This window comes from Artibeus jamaicensis, unplaced genomic scaffold, assembly GCF_021234435.1.
Source record: "Artibeus jamaicensis isolate MK-2021 breed Jamaican fruit bat unplaced genomic scaffold, CSHL_Jam_final scaffold_1964, whole genome shotgun sequence".
Taxonomy (NCBI): domain Eukaryota; kingdom Metazoa; phylum Chordata; class Mammalia; order Chiroptera; family Phyllostomidae; genus Artibeus; species Artibeus jamaicensis.
In genome coordinates this window covers 16,136,482-16,153,250 of record NW_026522030.1, presented here as the reverse complement: position 1 = coordinate 16,153,250, position 16,769 = coordinate 16,136,482, and the positions used below count along the sequence as shown (strand labels likewise).

The 16,769-nt window shown below is 41.6% G+C and overlaps 1 protein-coding gene across 4 annotated transcripts in view; it reads left to right on the top strand.

Annotated features, from left to right (window-relative positions):
* The window catches only part of PLPPR1 (phospholipid phosphatase related 1), a 228,965-nt gene that overhangs the window by 182,837 nt on the left and 29,359 nt on the right, over nt 1–16,769 (top strand). For 3 of the 4 annotated variants that reach the window (XM_037140814.2, XM_037140813.2, XM_037140812.2), the window contains exon 3: nt 3,396–3,584. In XM_037140814.2, coding sequence (XP_036996709.1) covers nt 3,396–3,584 — 189 coding nt within the window. Of the gene's footprint in view, nt 1–3,380; nt 3,585–16,769 lie in introns of those variants that run through there. The other variant, XM_053656541.1, reaches the window with a different exon arrangement.

Here is a 16,769-nt window from a genome sequence, read left to right as displayed (position 1 = left end):
AAATGTGATGCAGATTCATTGCTGTACTTGTTCAGTCATTTTGAATGCAATGGTCACACAGTATACATGCTCACTCAACAGAGGCTACCACCCCCACTGATGAGTACAATAAAGTCGTCATTGTTTACACATGTGGATTCCAGTCCACTCTCCTTGGCTGTCAGGTTACATTGATGTCACACAAACTGTCCTCGTTATACTAACAATGGCTGGGCTCTGGACAGAACTTGTATACATATATGTACGTGTATGTGTATGTTTTTGCTTTTATTTACTTCATTTTCACCTTCCCTTTTAAATAAAAATGGTAACACAGAGGCACAGAAATATACAGTAATAACTCTTCCTCAATAGAGGAAGCTAGATGCTATTTTTGTTTTTTCTATAAAGCCCTCATAGATTCTGCTTTTCTCCAAGCGTATGTCTCCCAGGGCTGATGATGCCAAGAGAATGACAAAGGTGTTTCCAGCTCCATGGATGAGAGACGCAGAAATTCTAGATCAGCCCTGAGCAGGAGACAGACATCCCCAGAGGCAGAGCCCCCAAACTCTTGGAATCCTAGTGTTATCTCAGCTCAAAAACATTCAGGTCAGCTGGCTAGATTTCTTCCCATCAGGTCAACTCAGTTGACCAGTCAAGCACAAAAGAAATTAGAAACTTCATGCCCTTGACTTTACAAACTAGTGTCTGGCAAGGGTACCCATTAGCAGGGGCAGCTTTGGAGCAACTGTCTCTCATTCTTGTTGGAAGTACGTTTATCCAAGTCTCTGCTGCTAAAAAGGAAAGCAGTAAACCAAATGCTTAAAACAGCAGGGATGGCTGAGCCTTGGTGATGTACACATGGTGCCAGGAAACCTCAGGCCCAGAGATACACATGGGAACAGCCAGACAGGACAGGATGGTTATGAATGTGACAGAAGGTCACTTGGGAGGGAAGGCATGCCAGATAATAGAAAAATATAATCCTTGTAGAGCCAGAAACAAGTTGTGTATGAGGGACAGTGGGAGAAAAGAATGGTGTGTGTCCTACCATTGGGGGACAAAGAAAGCTGGTGATAAGGTGGCCAGAAGACCTTTACAGCAGGGTGGCCAGGAGTTGGGACTTGAGACACACTACAACTGCAGATACACAAGCCTTCTGAGCCAGGCAGGGAAGGCAGTGAAATAGGGAAAGTGGATGAATGGGGGAGGATTCTTAATCCAAATGACCCTTAAAGAAAATGATGCTTTCAGCTATGGTAACAAAGAATTGCAGAGATAATATCAAAAATAGAGGCTGTGCCAGGTTCCAGAGAGTGGGGTAGCAGAGGGCAGAGTTTAAGTCTCTACTTCAACATTGTGGCTAAATAAGTGAAAAGGAAAATGGACAAAAATGCCAGCTAGCACCTCCCTGCATTAGGGTTAACCTGCTTTGCCTTCCCGCAACTCTCTACCCTTTTGAGCAGGGTGCAATTCTAATGCCACCAGGTAGGCGTTTTTCCTCTGGGGATCAGAAAATGTGTGTTTCCAGTCTGGTTTTAACACTAGCTAACTATGACCTTGGGTTAGTCATTCCAGGGCTAGAATAAGAACTTTAGACTTTCTAAACACTGAAAATATTATGGTTTTCCCCTACTGCCCCTTATGTACTTCCAAACACGAGAGCAGACCCTCCATAATGGAATTTATTTATAACATATTGTGTATTTATCCTTGTGTGTTTAAACTTGAGTCATCCTCCATGTGATGCAATACACTTATCAGGATGTTTTTCCACTACTCAGAACTGTTTTTGAACTTGTCGATTTCAATGCCTTTCAGTGCATCTGCCATTTTTTGTTTCACCTCTTCCACATCAGCAGAACGTTTCCCTTTGAGGATTTTTTTTTCTTCCAGGGAAACAGAAAAAAAAAGTCGTTCAGGCAAGAGATTGTGTGAATAGGGAGGGTGAGGCTGGGGTCATGCTGGTTTGGGTCAAAAACTGCCGGACACTCAGTGCAGTGTGGGCAGGTGTGCTTGTAAGTTACCCCTCATGAAAGGGGTAAATGTGTTTAAAGAGGCTTCAAAAAAATTCCCTAAACTGAACGTAGCTTCTGACAACAACACCAGCTGATACACTGATACAGATGGATTCCTAGAACACTCACCAAGCAGGGGAAGCCAGTAATATTAGGGCCTGCCCTCCAGAAGAGAATCCCTGTTTTTTTGGGGTCCCCCCTGGTAAAAACAATTTTAAGCCATAAACAATTTACCGAGACATCTCCCCAAGTTCAGACTTTTTTCCCAGTAGTGATGAAATTGAAACTTAAAAGCGAATCAACACTTAAACATATTCTGTCTCCATGTGAGTTTCCCTGCTTCGCTGATGCTCAACCTAAGCCCATGTTCAGCTCCCGTGCTGATCTGTCAGTGGTCAGCTGTCCTGCTGGCCTCGGTTTTCTCATCTGTGAAACCAGGCTGTTAGACTGGAAGATCTCTGAGATCTCTTCCAGCCTAATTTTCTGTAATTTCATAACCTCACAGACCTTCTCTATCTACCTTTATCATCATCTTATCTCGGCCTTTTGGTTTCTTCCAAATACAAATGAGAAAAACAATGTTGGCATTTCCATATACCCTCAACTCCTACCTCTGACAGGCAACATCTAAACCTTGGTCAATATCTAGGACATTTCTGAGTCAAAACTGAAGGGTAATTGAGTCCCTTTTTATGTCTAACCTTATAGTTAGATGTGATCATCATCGGAGTCCTTGATTGACTGGCGGAAAGCATTTTAGAATAAAGGCAAAAGCTTTTGGAAAAGGATAAACAGTATAAGTGATGTAGGATACCTGTATTGTTTTCATTCCTGCCAGTAATTTAGGGTGTGTTCTGAAAATTTCCTTTGACATAAAGCTAAACGCCAGGTTTTAGCCTTCCTTTTCATTCATTCATTTATTTACTTGTTCATTCATTTGTGATCTCCCTGCCTCTAATAGTTTATATTGATAATAAGGTAAGTCTATCTCTCATAGTTTATGAAATTTCTCATGAACAGCTCTTACATATACCTCTTGTCAGTTCTGATGCCACTGATCTTTGACTTTTCACCTCTGGCCCGGATGGAAATGCTGCTTTGGTTCCCACACATCCCCCGAGAGGGTGGCAGCACAGGCTGGGACTCTCTGCAAGCCCTGCTGTGATGTGCCTCTCAGCGGGGAGCTGTGCACTAGTTGCTGGAAGGTTTAGATAACAGATGTGACAAGGCAGACAAGCAAGCACTCACTCCCCGAGCCCAGAGCACGCTGAGCCAGGCACGCACACACTCGCCAACACCAATACCAGGACAGCCGCCGCCACCCGGGGTGATGGAGGGACTGTGCTCTGAGGGGCGAAGCCCTGCTAATGTCTCTGTGTGGCCATGCTGTATTTTCAGCTTGTCATCATGGCTGGGACAGTGCTGCTTGCCTACTACTTCGAATGCACTGACACTTTTCAGGTGCATATCCAAGGATTCTTCTGTCAGGACGGAGACTTAATGAAGCCTTACCCCGGGACAGAGGAAGAAAGCTTCATCACCCCTCTGGTGCTCTATTGTGTGCTGGCTGCCACCCCAACTGCTATTGTAAGTACAGAAATAGACTTGCTTCTTTCTTGCCAGATACTAAACAACATTCTGCCTTTGCTCCTCTTGCCCTTCTTTCTGGGCGTTCAGCATCGGCCTGATCAGGGGTGTCCTGTTTCAGCCAAAACAGAGTGACTGGAGCTCTGAATAAAAGCTCATTAAAGTGGGTCTTGTCTTTTAGAAGTGACTTGCTTTTTGGTATCTGAATTTAAATATATACATGTATATATATTTAAATTCAAAGCATGTATGAATGCCATAAATGCTGGCTAATGTGTTAAGGAGAGCTACTGTGCTCTGGGAAAACATACAGTGGGTCCTGTGTATTAAGAAGAGGTCTGGAATGTACGTACCAGTGTTGATGTAAACCCTCGGATCAGAGTGGAGGAGACTACCCGGGCCCCTACCTCCTGCTGTTTTGATTGCGCTTCCAGAGATGCCAGAGATGAGAGAAATCGCTTGACCTGAAGTTCCCTATAATTCATTCCTGATGGCTCTGACTCTGTTCACATTACATCACATTCAATTAAGTTGTAACTTTACCTTCATTTATTTCATTTTTTTTTTTCTCTCAGGAGAGCACAAAACAAAAAGGCCAGACAGTCCTTTAGGGAGACTGTTTCAAAGCATAAATCTCCCATATCTGGATTAGCTGGTAAAGTGATTCAACACTTAGACACTTTAATTTTTAAAATGACTTTGTGAGGGCTTTAAAATACACATTTCTGTGTCTAAATACGCTGCAAGGTCAGATTATCTGGGATGTAATCTCAGTGATCACTTCTCTTCTCTGCTAATAGACGCCTCCCCAACTCTCTCTCCCTCCCTCCCTCCCGCGCCCCCCCAACCTGCCCTCTCCCTCCTTTTTGGGGCAGTAATAAAAATACTTACTGGCATGCTGAGGATTATACTGAATGCTCAGACATTCAGCACAAGTATTATTTTCTATGTAAATTTTTTTTGCTTACTTTAAGATGAGAAATAGAATAGAATTTTGAAAGGTAATGTGGAATCATAATGAATCATAATGCTTTGAGTTCATTTTGAAAGTTGCTCCTGGGCTCGACCAGCTCCCCCTAGATGATAAACCTGTGTCGTGGGGATTAAGGTTGGCGATGATAAAACGTGGTGTATGAGTGGTTAATAACACAGGCTTTGCAGTCTGACATACCTGGATTCATGTCCTGGCTGTACAACTTTAGGCAAGTCCCTCTGTTGCCCCCCCACTTCCATAAAAATGGGGATAATGTAACTATTTCATTGAGTTGCCTCGAGCCTTAAATAAAATGACTCACCCACGTGACTTAGCCCAGTGTCAGGCACGTACTGAGTGAAGAAAAGAAGCTGGCTGGGAATTGTTTTCTGAGGCTGGGTCCTCCACCTGAAGAGGATGAGGTTTCACTGAGAGCCCTGGTGACAGCCGCTCTTCAGAGCGACGGGGCCTGTGCCCTCTCCCAGAGGAAGGCTGGTCCCTGTGTCCCTCTTACTGTGGCCAAATTGATCCTTTCTCACCAGCCTGGGAATAAGAGGAAGCATAAATAACACCTTTCCCTGTATCTCAACCGGCGACACACTCCACTCCCCAGATAAAACCAGGAGGCCACATTGGGCTCTGAAATGGTTTACCAGTGGCTCTGCCTGGGAGCAATGGGCTTAGTCTGGAATCAGAGCTTGTTTCTTCCTGTCTCAGAGCATATCACTCAGGAATCCCTGAGTGATCCATTGACCTGGGAAAACATTTTCCTCTCTTTTTCCCAGGCCAGGAAATAGTGTAACCTAGGTTTCCCTATAGTTATTTATTGTAATTAGAGTGATTCTTTTCATTAAAAAAACAAATGAAAGGAAAGAAATAGATTAATAAAAATGATGCATAAAAATAGTGAATCAAAAAATAACAGAATTGGTAAATAAAGTCAGAAATTAATTTTTTAAAAGTAAAATTCACAATCCCCTGGCTAGTCTAATATAAAGGCAAAAGTAACAAAAGTTAAGAAAAGAATATGTATAAGCAAAAATACACAATCCTCTAGAAGTCTACCCTGTGTCTTTATTTAAATTGTATATAAAATTCTGTGTCAATAAATGCTTGCATCTTAATAAAATTGATAATATTCTATGAAAAGATAGTTTACTAACGAGGCCTTAAAAAGATGTAAAAAAGCTGAATAAATGAATAACAATAGAATAAATTTTTAAACATGTCTAAAAGTTATCTCACAAAATACTACCAGGGATACAGAACTATAGTGTACATTCCTTCGAACTTTCAAGGAATAGACAATCCATAACTATGTAAAATGTTTCAGAGACTAAATATAGAACGCTCTGAAATACCAAAGGTCGAGTGCTACTTGGAGGTCTGGGGAGTGTCATCTGGGTTTGCGGGCACCCTCATCTCCCACAGAGCACAGATGACAGCTGTCTCTGATTTCTTGTGAATAGCGACCACACCTGGTCCCAGCCATGAGACCAATGTAATTCCAATATAAAGATGCTGGGAAAACTGAAAAAAAAATAAGAGAAGTATGGATTTCCAACACTTAGGCTACATGCACACCCACGAAGCACTCTCACTAGTAACAACCTTACTTAGCATTGTCAATTCAGGTGTATAGAAAAGGATGGATAGATTTGTCTACCTAAAAGTAAGCGTTTCTATCCCCCCTCCAAAAAAAGTAAATAAAACCTGCAATAAAGTTTGCAGAACGTGAGACTCAAATGTAAATAGCCTTGATACTTAAAAAGATGAACTTCCCAACGTAAAAATGGAAAAGGACAAGAATTGACAATTAGGAAAACAATAAATTATGTACATATAAACATTTCTAAACTCCTCGGTTATCAAAGAACAGGACTTTTTAAAACAGGACTTTTTAAGAGCCCATGTTGTTGAAAGTGCAGATACTTTTATGTTGCTCAAGTCAAAGTGTAAACTGGCATCTTGTTCTGGAAGAGCAGCTTCTCCAAGATGCGTTAAGAGTTTTTTAAACTTCAGACCCAATCACTAATTCCATTTTCTGAACTTGTGTTAAGGAAATAATTAGAGGGTTTTTTTTAATGTTTTACAGTTGTTCCAATTATTTCCTTCTTTGCCTCCCTCCATTCAGCCCAACCCCACTTCCGTAGTCAACCCCAGCCTGTTTTCCTTGTCCATGGGTCCTTCATGTATGTTCCTTGACTAATCCCTTCACCTTCTTTCAAACAGTCCTCACTCCCTCTTTTGCTCTTACCAATGTCAGTCTATTCTGTGATTCTATGCTTCTGGTTCTATTGTATTGATTAGTTAATTTTGTTCATTAGATTCCTCTCATAAGTGAGATCATATGGTATTACATAAATACAAAGATTTGTTTATCCGGATTTTTACCTCAACAATAGTTGAAATAGTTAAAAACTTGGAACTAGCTAAATACACAATATTTAATGTATATATACATACATTATGGGGCCATCATGTTTTTTCAATGCCTTTAGTAGCAGTGAAATATGCTAGTGATATATTGTTAAGAATATTAAAAGGCAAAAAATTATATATTATATTGCAAGGGAAACCTTTTTTCCTTCTACAAGAGAATCCAAACTTCTCTTTATGTTCTGGCTCTGTTTCCCCAGAAAAAAAAAAGATGATATGTATCTATATTACTAGACCAAATTAACCCCTGATTGGAGAATTGCATCTGGACTCAGAGAACTGTAATTACCCAGGGAGGTACCACGCTCTGACTTCTGAGTGCAGTGACTCTGGAAACTTGGTATGTACGTTGTGGGACCTTGGAAGTTATGCCTATGAAGTTGCATATATTGACTTCTACAGGGCATGACCCTTTTCACCCAGGCGACTCCTGCATCCTCTTATATGTGTGTGGTCTCCTTACACCTGGGCTGTAATACTCTGCTGGACCACAGCAAGGACATGTGCTGAAGAGGATCACATGATGCCGCCCTATTGGCCAGATATGGCTCCTTCCCGGGGTACCAATGCCAAATGTAGGATGTGGTTGTCTGTGGGTCTAAATATTTGATAGACCCTAAAAAGATACCTTGTGTATGTTGCCAGTATAATCCCAATATATACTTATATGTAAAAAGATTGGTAAGAAATAAACTAAAATTTATAGCGATTATCTGAGTGCTAATAGTACAGTTGTTTTTCTTTTCTTTTACTTTATATATTTCTTCCCAATTTTGCATGAATGCATATTATTTCCAAATCAAAAAATATATATTTAAAGCAAATTATATACTCCAGTACTTCTGGTGATAATTATAAAATGACCAATCTTTAATAAGACTTGAAAATGGCAATTCTATTTGTAAACAGCACTGCTATGAACATAAGGGTGCATAAGTTCTTTTGAACTGATGTTTCAGGACTCTGAACCTAATGAACAAAATAAACTAATGAGAAAAATAGAACCAGGGGCATAGAAACAAAGAACAGACAGACAACCAGAGGGGAGGGGGAAGGGGGTGAGGTGGGAAGAAGGGGAAGGGACTAGTCAAAGCATGTATATGAATGGTTCATGGACATGGACAACAGGGTGGGGAATAATTGTGGGAACGGGGGTGGGCTGGGTGGAGGAGGGCAAAGGGGGAAAATTGGGACAACTGTAATAGAATAACAATAAATATTTTTTGAAAAAGAGAAAATGGCAATTCTAAAAAGCAAAGACACACATGGCCAAAAACAAAAATAGTAAAACAGACCAGTGTGAAAAATTTTTTCTCTCTGGGCAAAAATTATAGATCTTTTATACTAAACATTTCAGCAGAAACTTCTCCAGGCTACAAATTTGGATTGTATCTCTTCCACCAATTCCTTTCACCAAATGGCACAAATTGGCATGGAGGTCTAATGTTCTGATGGGAAGCAAAGGTGAAATGGTCAATGGACAGTGAACTGGGTTCTACCCCAGCTCTCAAGTATGGCACCCTGATTCAGACTTTCTATTCCTTTGCTTCTCCTGGAGAAAATGCTGGCAGGCCCCCAAGATATGTGCTGAGGAATAATCCCTAAATGATAGTGATAAGAATAATACCATCTAACTTACTTATATTCTGCGGTCCTGCCGATTTTGTCCTTTCAACATGCCAGTGGAATAGAAAGTGACATCCCAAAGATCATAGAGAAAGTATACGGTCCAATTCTCTTCATTTCTGAGTTGAGAACATTGACACTTAAGTAGGTCAAATGATTTGCCAGAGGTCCCAACTAGTTCTATACAGGACTGGGCAGATATGGGGTCCACTTTTATTTTTCTTCCTGAAGGAGGGACATTAATAGGAACCAGGGCTGGTTATAGCTGACGCATTGATGGCAAAGACCCATGTAGCCTTTGATGGTGCTTGATCTTCCCCCAAGATCTGAAAATAAATGAGCAACATCAGAACAGAATGTCTCCTGATGTTCAGGGACACCCCTGGCAGCAAGGAGCTGTGTTCATTTCTTTTGTCCCATCCTGGGGAGGGATGGTTCATCCAAAAGCATCCTTTGCTGGGCCTGGGGGACACAAATCCTGAGAGTCTAACTCAGCGCAGGCCCTGCTTCTGATTGTGCATCCTTCATCCTCTTCACCTTGCAGAGTCATCCTACTAAGGTTACTTGGGACCCCTGCCTCACCTGACCTTAGTAGGGGTCCCAAGCGTGGCTTTGTCTCTAGTAACTGTGTGACCTCTACGTCACAGTCCTTCTATGGGTTCAATTTCTCAATTATAAATAAAAGGAGAGATTGAGAATAATGATCTCCAAGATCCTTCCAGTGCTAATATTTCATGAGAGCTAGAGAAAGAACATTCGGATTGGTAGGCTCCAAATGTCAGAGTCCCAGTTCCCAGTTCTCAGCTTGTTTTCTGGAGTTCAGTGTTATACCTCTGTACCTAGTCAAGTGTTTTTGATAGGACTGCAGCTTTTTGGTTTTGGTTTGTGTTTTTTTTTGAAATTTTTTATTCCTCCTTAAACCCATTTCCTTTTCTCCCTGGAGCTGAAAGTTGGTAAGACTCCTCTGGGGTAACTTGTGTGGCATGAACTAACTGCAATTTTTTAAAAAGTAGCTCAACCTAGACTTGGTGTTCTTTGCATTCTCAAGCACATTAGCCATTGCAAAACCTAGCACCCTGCAGTGCTGTGTGTCCCTGTGGATGGGCACCAACATCCCCAGTCAAACTGCAGGACGCACACGAAAGGCATGAAGGACAAGACGATGTGTACTCGATGTGAAAAGACTGTGATTTCCTATTTCTACTTGTGCGCTTTGCTGCAGAAAAGATCAGCACCATGTTGAGGCAAGGCCACGTGGGGATATACGGCACCCGGACGGGCCACTACTGTTGCAGATCTTCAGGAAAGTTAGAGCTTGGGCACTCACTGTGTCCAGAACCATTTAGCTAAAAGTGGTCCCCATGCTTCCAAGAAATCTAAGGCATGCATGCTGACCAACTTGGAAATGCTGGCTGACTACTCTCCCAGGCCTCAGGCCTCCTCAATAAACTCAGACACTCAAAGGCAGAGAACCTGTTTAGATAAGAGGAGTTAACTGGGCAGAGAATCGGATTTACACTTATTTTATCTCAGCTCCAGCACCACAGGGCATGAGAAAATAGCTATTAAACCCTTCCCTTGGCCTCACAACAAACTAACAGCGAAGTATTTAGTATCGAAGCAGCAGAACGTTGGACACCCCGGGCCCAGGAGAACTGGAACAGCTGCCAGTCTGCACGCACGTGGGCGCGATTGCATACACCAGACTCATGTAGAATTTCCCAGGAAAGGCAGGGACAAACACAATTTGATAGAAAGGCACCATTTGGAGGAAGCTGCGAATTCTTACTTAGGGGCTTTCTGGGCGGTAAGCCCTCACACTGAATATAAAAGCCCTAAGCACCTGTGGATCACAGAGTGGGCTCTCAGTAAATGCCAGCCTGTGTGCTGGCTGAGGGGGCGCACAGCTGCTGAAGCAAGGGGACATTGTGGGGCCCGACTGCCTCGTAATCTGCCTCTGCCAGGCTCTGAACGGTCTTGTCTGTTGAAACCCCTTTCAAGACTTCGTAATTCACATCCTTCTTCCTGTGGTAGAGGACTTCTTAGTACTTTTTGTTCACTTTTTTTTTTTTTTTTTTTTTTTTTTACTGTGAGCACATTTTCTTTGTTGCTAATGTACAGTTCACAGTTTTTTTCTGGGAAAGATTTACAGGGACTGTTTAAAAACTTAGAAAATAATCAGTTCCCTTGTTTTTCATCCATGCTGCACAGGAGTGCTCCACATTCCTTTACAGATTGTTCCCCCCCCCCCATGTTCCACAGGGAGATTTGCTCCCCACTTTTGAGATTCCCCTTCTAATGGCTGGTGACTAGGTGGCTGTGTTAATAATCTTTGGTAATTCATTTCTTCACAAGGTCATTGCCTAACAAGACATGATGACTGATTTCCTTGGTGATTACAATGCCTTTCACCTTTTTATTGAGAGCAGTATTTGAGCTACCTCATTTTTTTTTTTAGATCTAACAAACACTCCTTTCGATTTCACTTAATTCATAGGATATGCCGTGACAATGTTTTCCAGTATTGCACCCTAATGAACCTTTATTTATCAGGTTGCCGTCAGCTCCAAGCTGTAGACTGACATTCCTGTGCCTTATAATTTTTTTTTCAATTTCTATTGTTGACACTATTACAGATATTCCCATTTTCCCCCCTTTGCCCGTCTCTCGACCCAGCCCCCACCCCGCTTCCCTCTGGCCATCACCACCCTGCTGTGTGTGTCCGTGGATCATGCATATATGTTCTTAGGCCCATCCCTTCACCTTCTTTCATCCAGTTCCCCCCTCTCCTCCTCCCTCCAACAGCTGTCAGTCTGTTCCATGTGTCATGACTCATTTTAAATTCCCATTTCTCTTGTATCCACTGTTCGGGGAAAAAAAAGGCATAAGAAACCACTGTGCTTTGGAGATGTAGTCTATCACCTTGGTGCTGCATTCTGTAACAGGTGTGAATTTAAGATCCTTCTGAATGGATAGATGTAGCCCCAGGATTAAGACCAGCAGGAAGGCTGCAATCAGCAAAACACTTCTTTTCCCAGTTGCTGAACATTTTCAAAATGCCATCCATCCTCCTGATGACCTTGATTCTATTGAAGGCTTTAAGCTTTGGAAGGCATAAAACATGTTTAAAGCTAATTTTTTTTATTTACACTTAGGTGCAATAAGTAGCAGTCAAGAGCTCTTGAATCAGCCAAAGCTCAGCAAGTGAGAGGACCAACCCTCTCTGCAGACCTGGTTGTTCAATGACACCCATTAGGAAAGGTTACAGCAGAGTGTGAAGATGTCTGCAGGCACGCCTGGTGGCACAGTCTATACGTTTAAAATCTCCCGCTTAATTTTTAAACAAAATCTACAGCAAAAACCATGCTGCCTTCTTTGGAAATGCTCATACCTACTAAAGCTCCTCAGGGAGACTATTGGAAGCATCTAAAAATCCCCAGGACTGAAAGCTCAGAAGCCACTGAGACCCTAATATTGGGACGTGTGCAGAGAACAAACCCTCTCCTCTTCCTCCAAGCAGAACCTAGAGAGGGGGCTTCCAGACCTCCGCTGTCCTTTGGGAACCTGAGTGACAGAGAGGTATCAGGAAATGTGATGACTCCGGAGCAGGCTGTGTGCACTTGGCTCTGAAGGAAGAGAGGCATTGCAGGAAGCCACTGGAGCCTGGAGGGTTTAACTGATGGCACTGAGATTGAAGCCCCGTGATGAGATTTCAGTTTCCCTGAATGCACCTCTCTTGTTAGCTCCTATCATAAAGGCACAGATGTTGAAGCTGGAAAAGTGTCTTAGAGGTCTTCTAGTCCAGTACACAAACTGACAGATTCAGCCCTGGCTGGTGTGGCTCAGTGGATTGAGCTCCAGCCTGTGAACCAAAGGGTTGCCAGTTCAATTCTCAGTCTGGGCACATGCCTGGATTGGGGGCCAGGTCCCCAGTAGGAGGCATGCGAGAAGCAACCATACATCGATGTTTCTCTCCCTCTTCTTTTCCCTCCCTACCCCTCTGTCTAAAAATAAATAAATAAATAATATCTTTATTTTTTAAAAAAAGAAACTGACAGATTGACAGCCGAGAAACTGACACCAAGAAGTCAAGCAACTGATTCAAGATCAAATGCCCAGTTGGGGCAGTGCAGAGCTAGACTCATAGATGTAGCCTTACTCCAGGACTAGGAGCAATGGTATTTTTTTAAACCAATTCCAACAGACATACTTGCCTAGATAGAACAGGAAGAGAAGGCAACAAACATTCTGTGAGCACCTATAGATACTTTGACATACATTTTTTAAGTAATCTCAATAATTTTCTAAAATATTAATAGTTATTACCCTCATGTTCAAAATCATGAAAAAGGGGGAAAAGTGAGGCTCAAAAAAAGATTCAATTAGTTGGCCAAACTCACCCATCAAGAAGGAAGAAAGCTGGGATTTCAACTTAACAGCCCACATTCAAGAAACGACACCGACTTTGATATTCCCAATTACCAGAGCTATAATTAGCATATGTGTGAACCTAGAACATATATTCCAGGAGTTTTAGGTGCCTTTTTCAATGACGACTACATCCAACATGCAGTGAATCTCCCTTAAAAATATTAAATTATAGCCTATCATAGAGTACCTATTTTCTTCTTCAGACTGTTTATATTTTGAAGTCTAAAAACTGTTCCCTAAATATTTTGCATTTATATCACTTATTTATCACTTACCAGATCTCCTATAAAACACTGTGAAGAAGTGAAGTCTAAAAGATAGCACAGCAAATTAATATATTACATTTCAGGGTTATTTGTTTATTTGCCATTTGAGTTTCCATATTTTAAAGACAACTTTATTAAGATAGACTGGTTATCCTTATTACTTAAAGTATATTTACTATTATCTAAATGTCTTTCGCCACTTGGGATTGTAGGCAGCATAGCTGGGGGATGAGAAATGCACTAATGGAATTCATTTGCAGTTCATTGCCAGATCGAGTTTGGCCTTGATGAGTTCTCACCCGAGGGTATTCTCATTTGTTGTGAGTGATATGATGTTTGTTAGCTAATAATCAGAAAGGCCATAACAGGTAGGGCAGCCAGGGCCAAACACATGGCAAGTTCCACATGCCCCAGCTGCTCTCTGAACAGAGTGGTAGGTAGAGGCAGAGTGTGTGTGGCAAAGATACAGATGGGGGAACCCAGGCATTGCCAAAACCGGTCATAAATCTGACACGATGTGCAAAATGGCATCTAACGCAGACTGGAGACCTGGCAGGAAAGGAGGCCCTTTCCCCTTATCGAGCAGAAGCCTCTTTCTCCCTTTCTACAAGCAGAGTGAGGCCCTATGTGAGACTCTAGGACCCAGTGGATGGAGAAATAGCACCCTCTGTATGGTCAGTGAAGTGCAGGAAAATGAACGTCCATGAAGCCCACTCACTGAGGTCTGAGATCCAGACTGTTTCACCAGCAACGGTAATGTCCATCAGTCTTAACTAAAAACTAGGAATATCTTCCTACAAAGGTGTATGTTATAAGGTGACTTCCTTCCTTCCTTCCTTCCTTCCTTCCTTCCTTCCTTCCTTCCTTCCTTCCTTCCTTCCTTCCTTTTGTAAACATTCATTTTCACTTATTATATTCTATGCATTAACTAGATGCATAGATTAGTGTGTGTATATATATATCAGATATATACATACATATGTGTGTGTGTATATATATATTATATATATATATCCTTGCTTTGATATTTTGTTATGCTTCATACCTCACTTGTTATTTGAACATTGTTGGCCAATAATAACATTTTTTGTACTGCTAATCATCTTTGATATGAGAGTCCTGGGATGTTTTATATATGGATTTATTTGCCAAAGTTCTATTTGGTCTGCTATGCCTTGAAGTTATTGTGTTTCCATTTTTGTGTGTGTATGTGTTTTTTGTTTGTTTGGTGGTTTGTTTGTTTGTTTGTTTGGAGAGGGGAAGGGAGGGCAAAAGAGAGGAAAAGAAACATTGATCGCTTGTTGCCTCTTGTGTGCCCCTAACTAGGAACCTGGCCTGCAACCCAGGCATGAGCAGTGACCGGGAATCAAACTGCTGACCCTTTGGTTCACAGGCTGATGCTAAACCCAATGAGCCATACCAGCTAGGGCATGTATATTTTTTAATAAGAATAGGCTGTGTATAGATTTTCCTCACACATCTTGTTTTTTTGCCCTCTTGTGTGAGTAGCAGGAAGCCTTAGTGAATGTAGAACTCCTTGAATTTGCACAGCTCTTTCCTGTACAGTAAGAATGTTTTCAGCTTCTGAAATGGCTGCAGCAAGCAATGCTTCTTTCTTTCCTCACTTTTTTCTTGTGTGCATCACTCTCCATTCCATTTCCCTGATTTACTTTTAAATCATTTCCTGACATTACATCAGATACTTATTTGTTTGTGTTGTCCCCCCACCCCCCACAGCTGGAACAATGCCCTCTCCAAAACCAGTGAATGCAAAATGAGTATACGAGTGAATTTAATTTAAAGGAAATCACTTACTTTCTGCCACTTGGTCCTTGGTTTTTATTTATTCTTAAGCAGTACATCAATAAATGCATGCTGTCTAGTCCATGTTGGGAATTTCCTTCAGTGTTCATCTTCAGAGATATTAAGGTCAGAGGCTTCTATCTATACGTAGATCCTCTAAAGATTCAATCTTTTATTCATTCAACAAATATTGATTGAGACTACTATATACTAGTCCTATTCTATTCTAGGCACCATACCGAGGTGGGGGGTGGGGTGCAAAAGTCCCTCCCATGAGGACATCATAGATGAAGAGGGACATACAAACAGTAATTGTAATTGAGTGCCCAGATGTCAGGATAGAGATCTGTATGACATATTGGGGGAGCAATGACAAATCAGGCTCCCCCTTTTCCTGAGGGAGACTGGCAAAGGCTTTGAGAAGAACAGTGACATTTTCAGTGAGTCTTGAAGGCTAAATAATAAAAATCATTTTTCTTTTTTTTATAATCTACCTAATTAAACCTATATTTCAAAAGACCCTCATTAATCTGACATGCTTTATTCATTGGACATTGATTAACTACTATGTACCTTCCACTGCGCTAGGCCCCTGGGTTACAACACAGAATAAGAGAGGCATGACATCCCATAACAAAGAATAACAATAATAGGCAATTATTTTCGATAAGAACTAGAAAGGAGAAACACAAGGTAAGGGATTCATGTACAACAAGATTGCCTAAGCTAGCCTGTGGAATAAGAGAAGGTCCCCTCAAGGAAATACTGTTTTATGTGTCCAAGTGTGCATGAATTTATCCCCATCTGTTCGCTAAGATAAAGAAGAGTAAGGCAGTTCCATCATGAACCGTAGGGACAAACGAAGCCCCTTGGCACCTTATTTTGGCAGAGATAGGTCTTGTGGGCAAAGAGGGAGGGCTGAGTTCTTGAAGCCATTCAAATATTTTCACATGGCAGAGCTCATTAACTCATTGTCAGTTCCAAGGCATGTTAGGCACAGAATATTTCAGCGCCTTCCAAGGCGATCCATGCTGGCCCATTATTTGCCTGTCAGACACTGAATTCTGTCTGTTCCTACCTACTACCCACCTCATTCTGAGTTGTCTATAATCCATTCCTGTCTGCTACACTGTTCTTTCTTGTATATGGAAGGAATCATGAGTTTTTCAGTGTTTAAAGCATATTGCACTTAATGTGTTTGTTTTCTATGTTCTCATTTATTAGACACAAATTCAATGGATATTTTTGCCAAGTCAGTAGACGTGTAGTGATTAAGAGGAAGAACTCCAGAGCCAGGCTCTCCTGGATTCAGAGCTGGAGCTTATGAGTTACCAGCTCTGATGACCTTGGACAAATTATTCAACTCTCCTATAGCTCAGGTGTCTCATCTGTACAGTTAGGATGACAGGGTCAATTTAGAGGCCATATTCAAGAGCTGCTTTAGACACAGTCTGGCTGTGTATGGCCAAGTCCCTGAGACCTTCAATTTCCTCACTTATAAAAGGAAAGGAAAGACATCTATAAATGATTCCAGTTTTAAAGTTCTATAGTTTAATTTCCATCACCCGTGTGCCATTCATGATATTGCCAGCTTTATCCATCTAAACAGATAGTCCATAAGGGGGGAATGTAAAACATGGGAAGTCT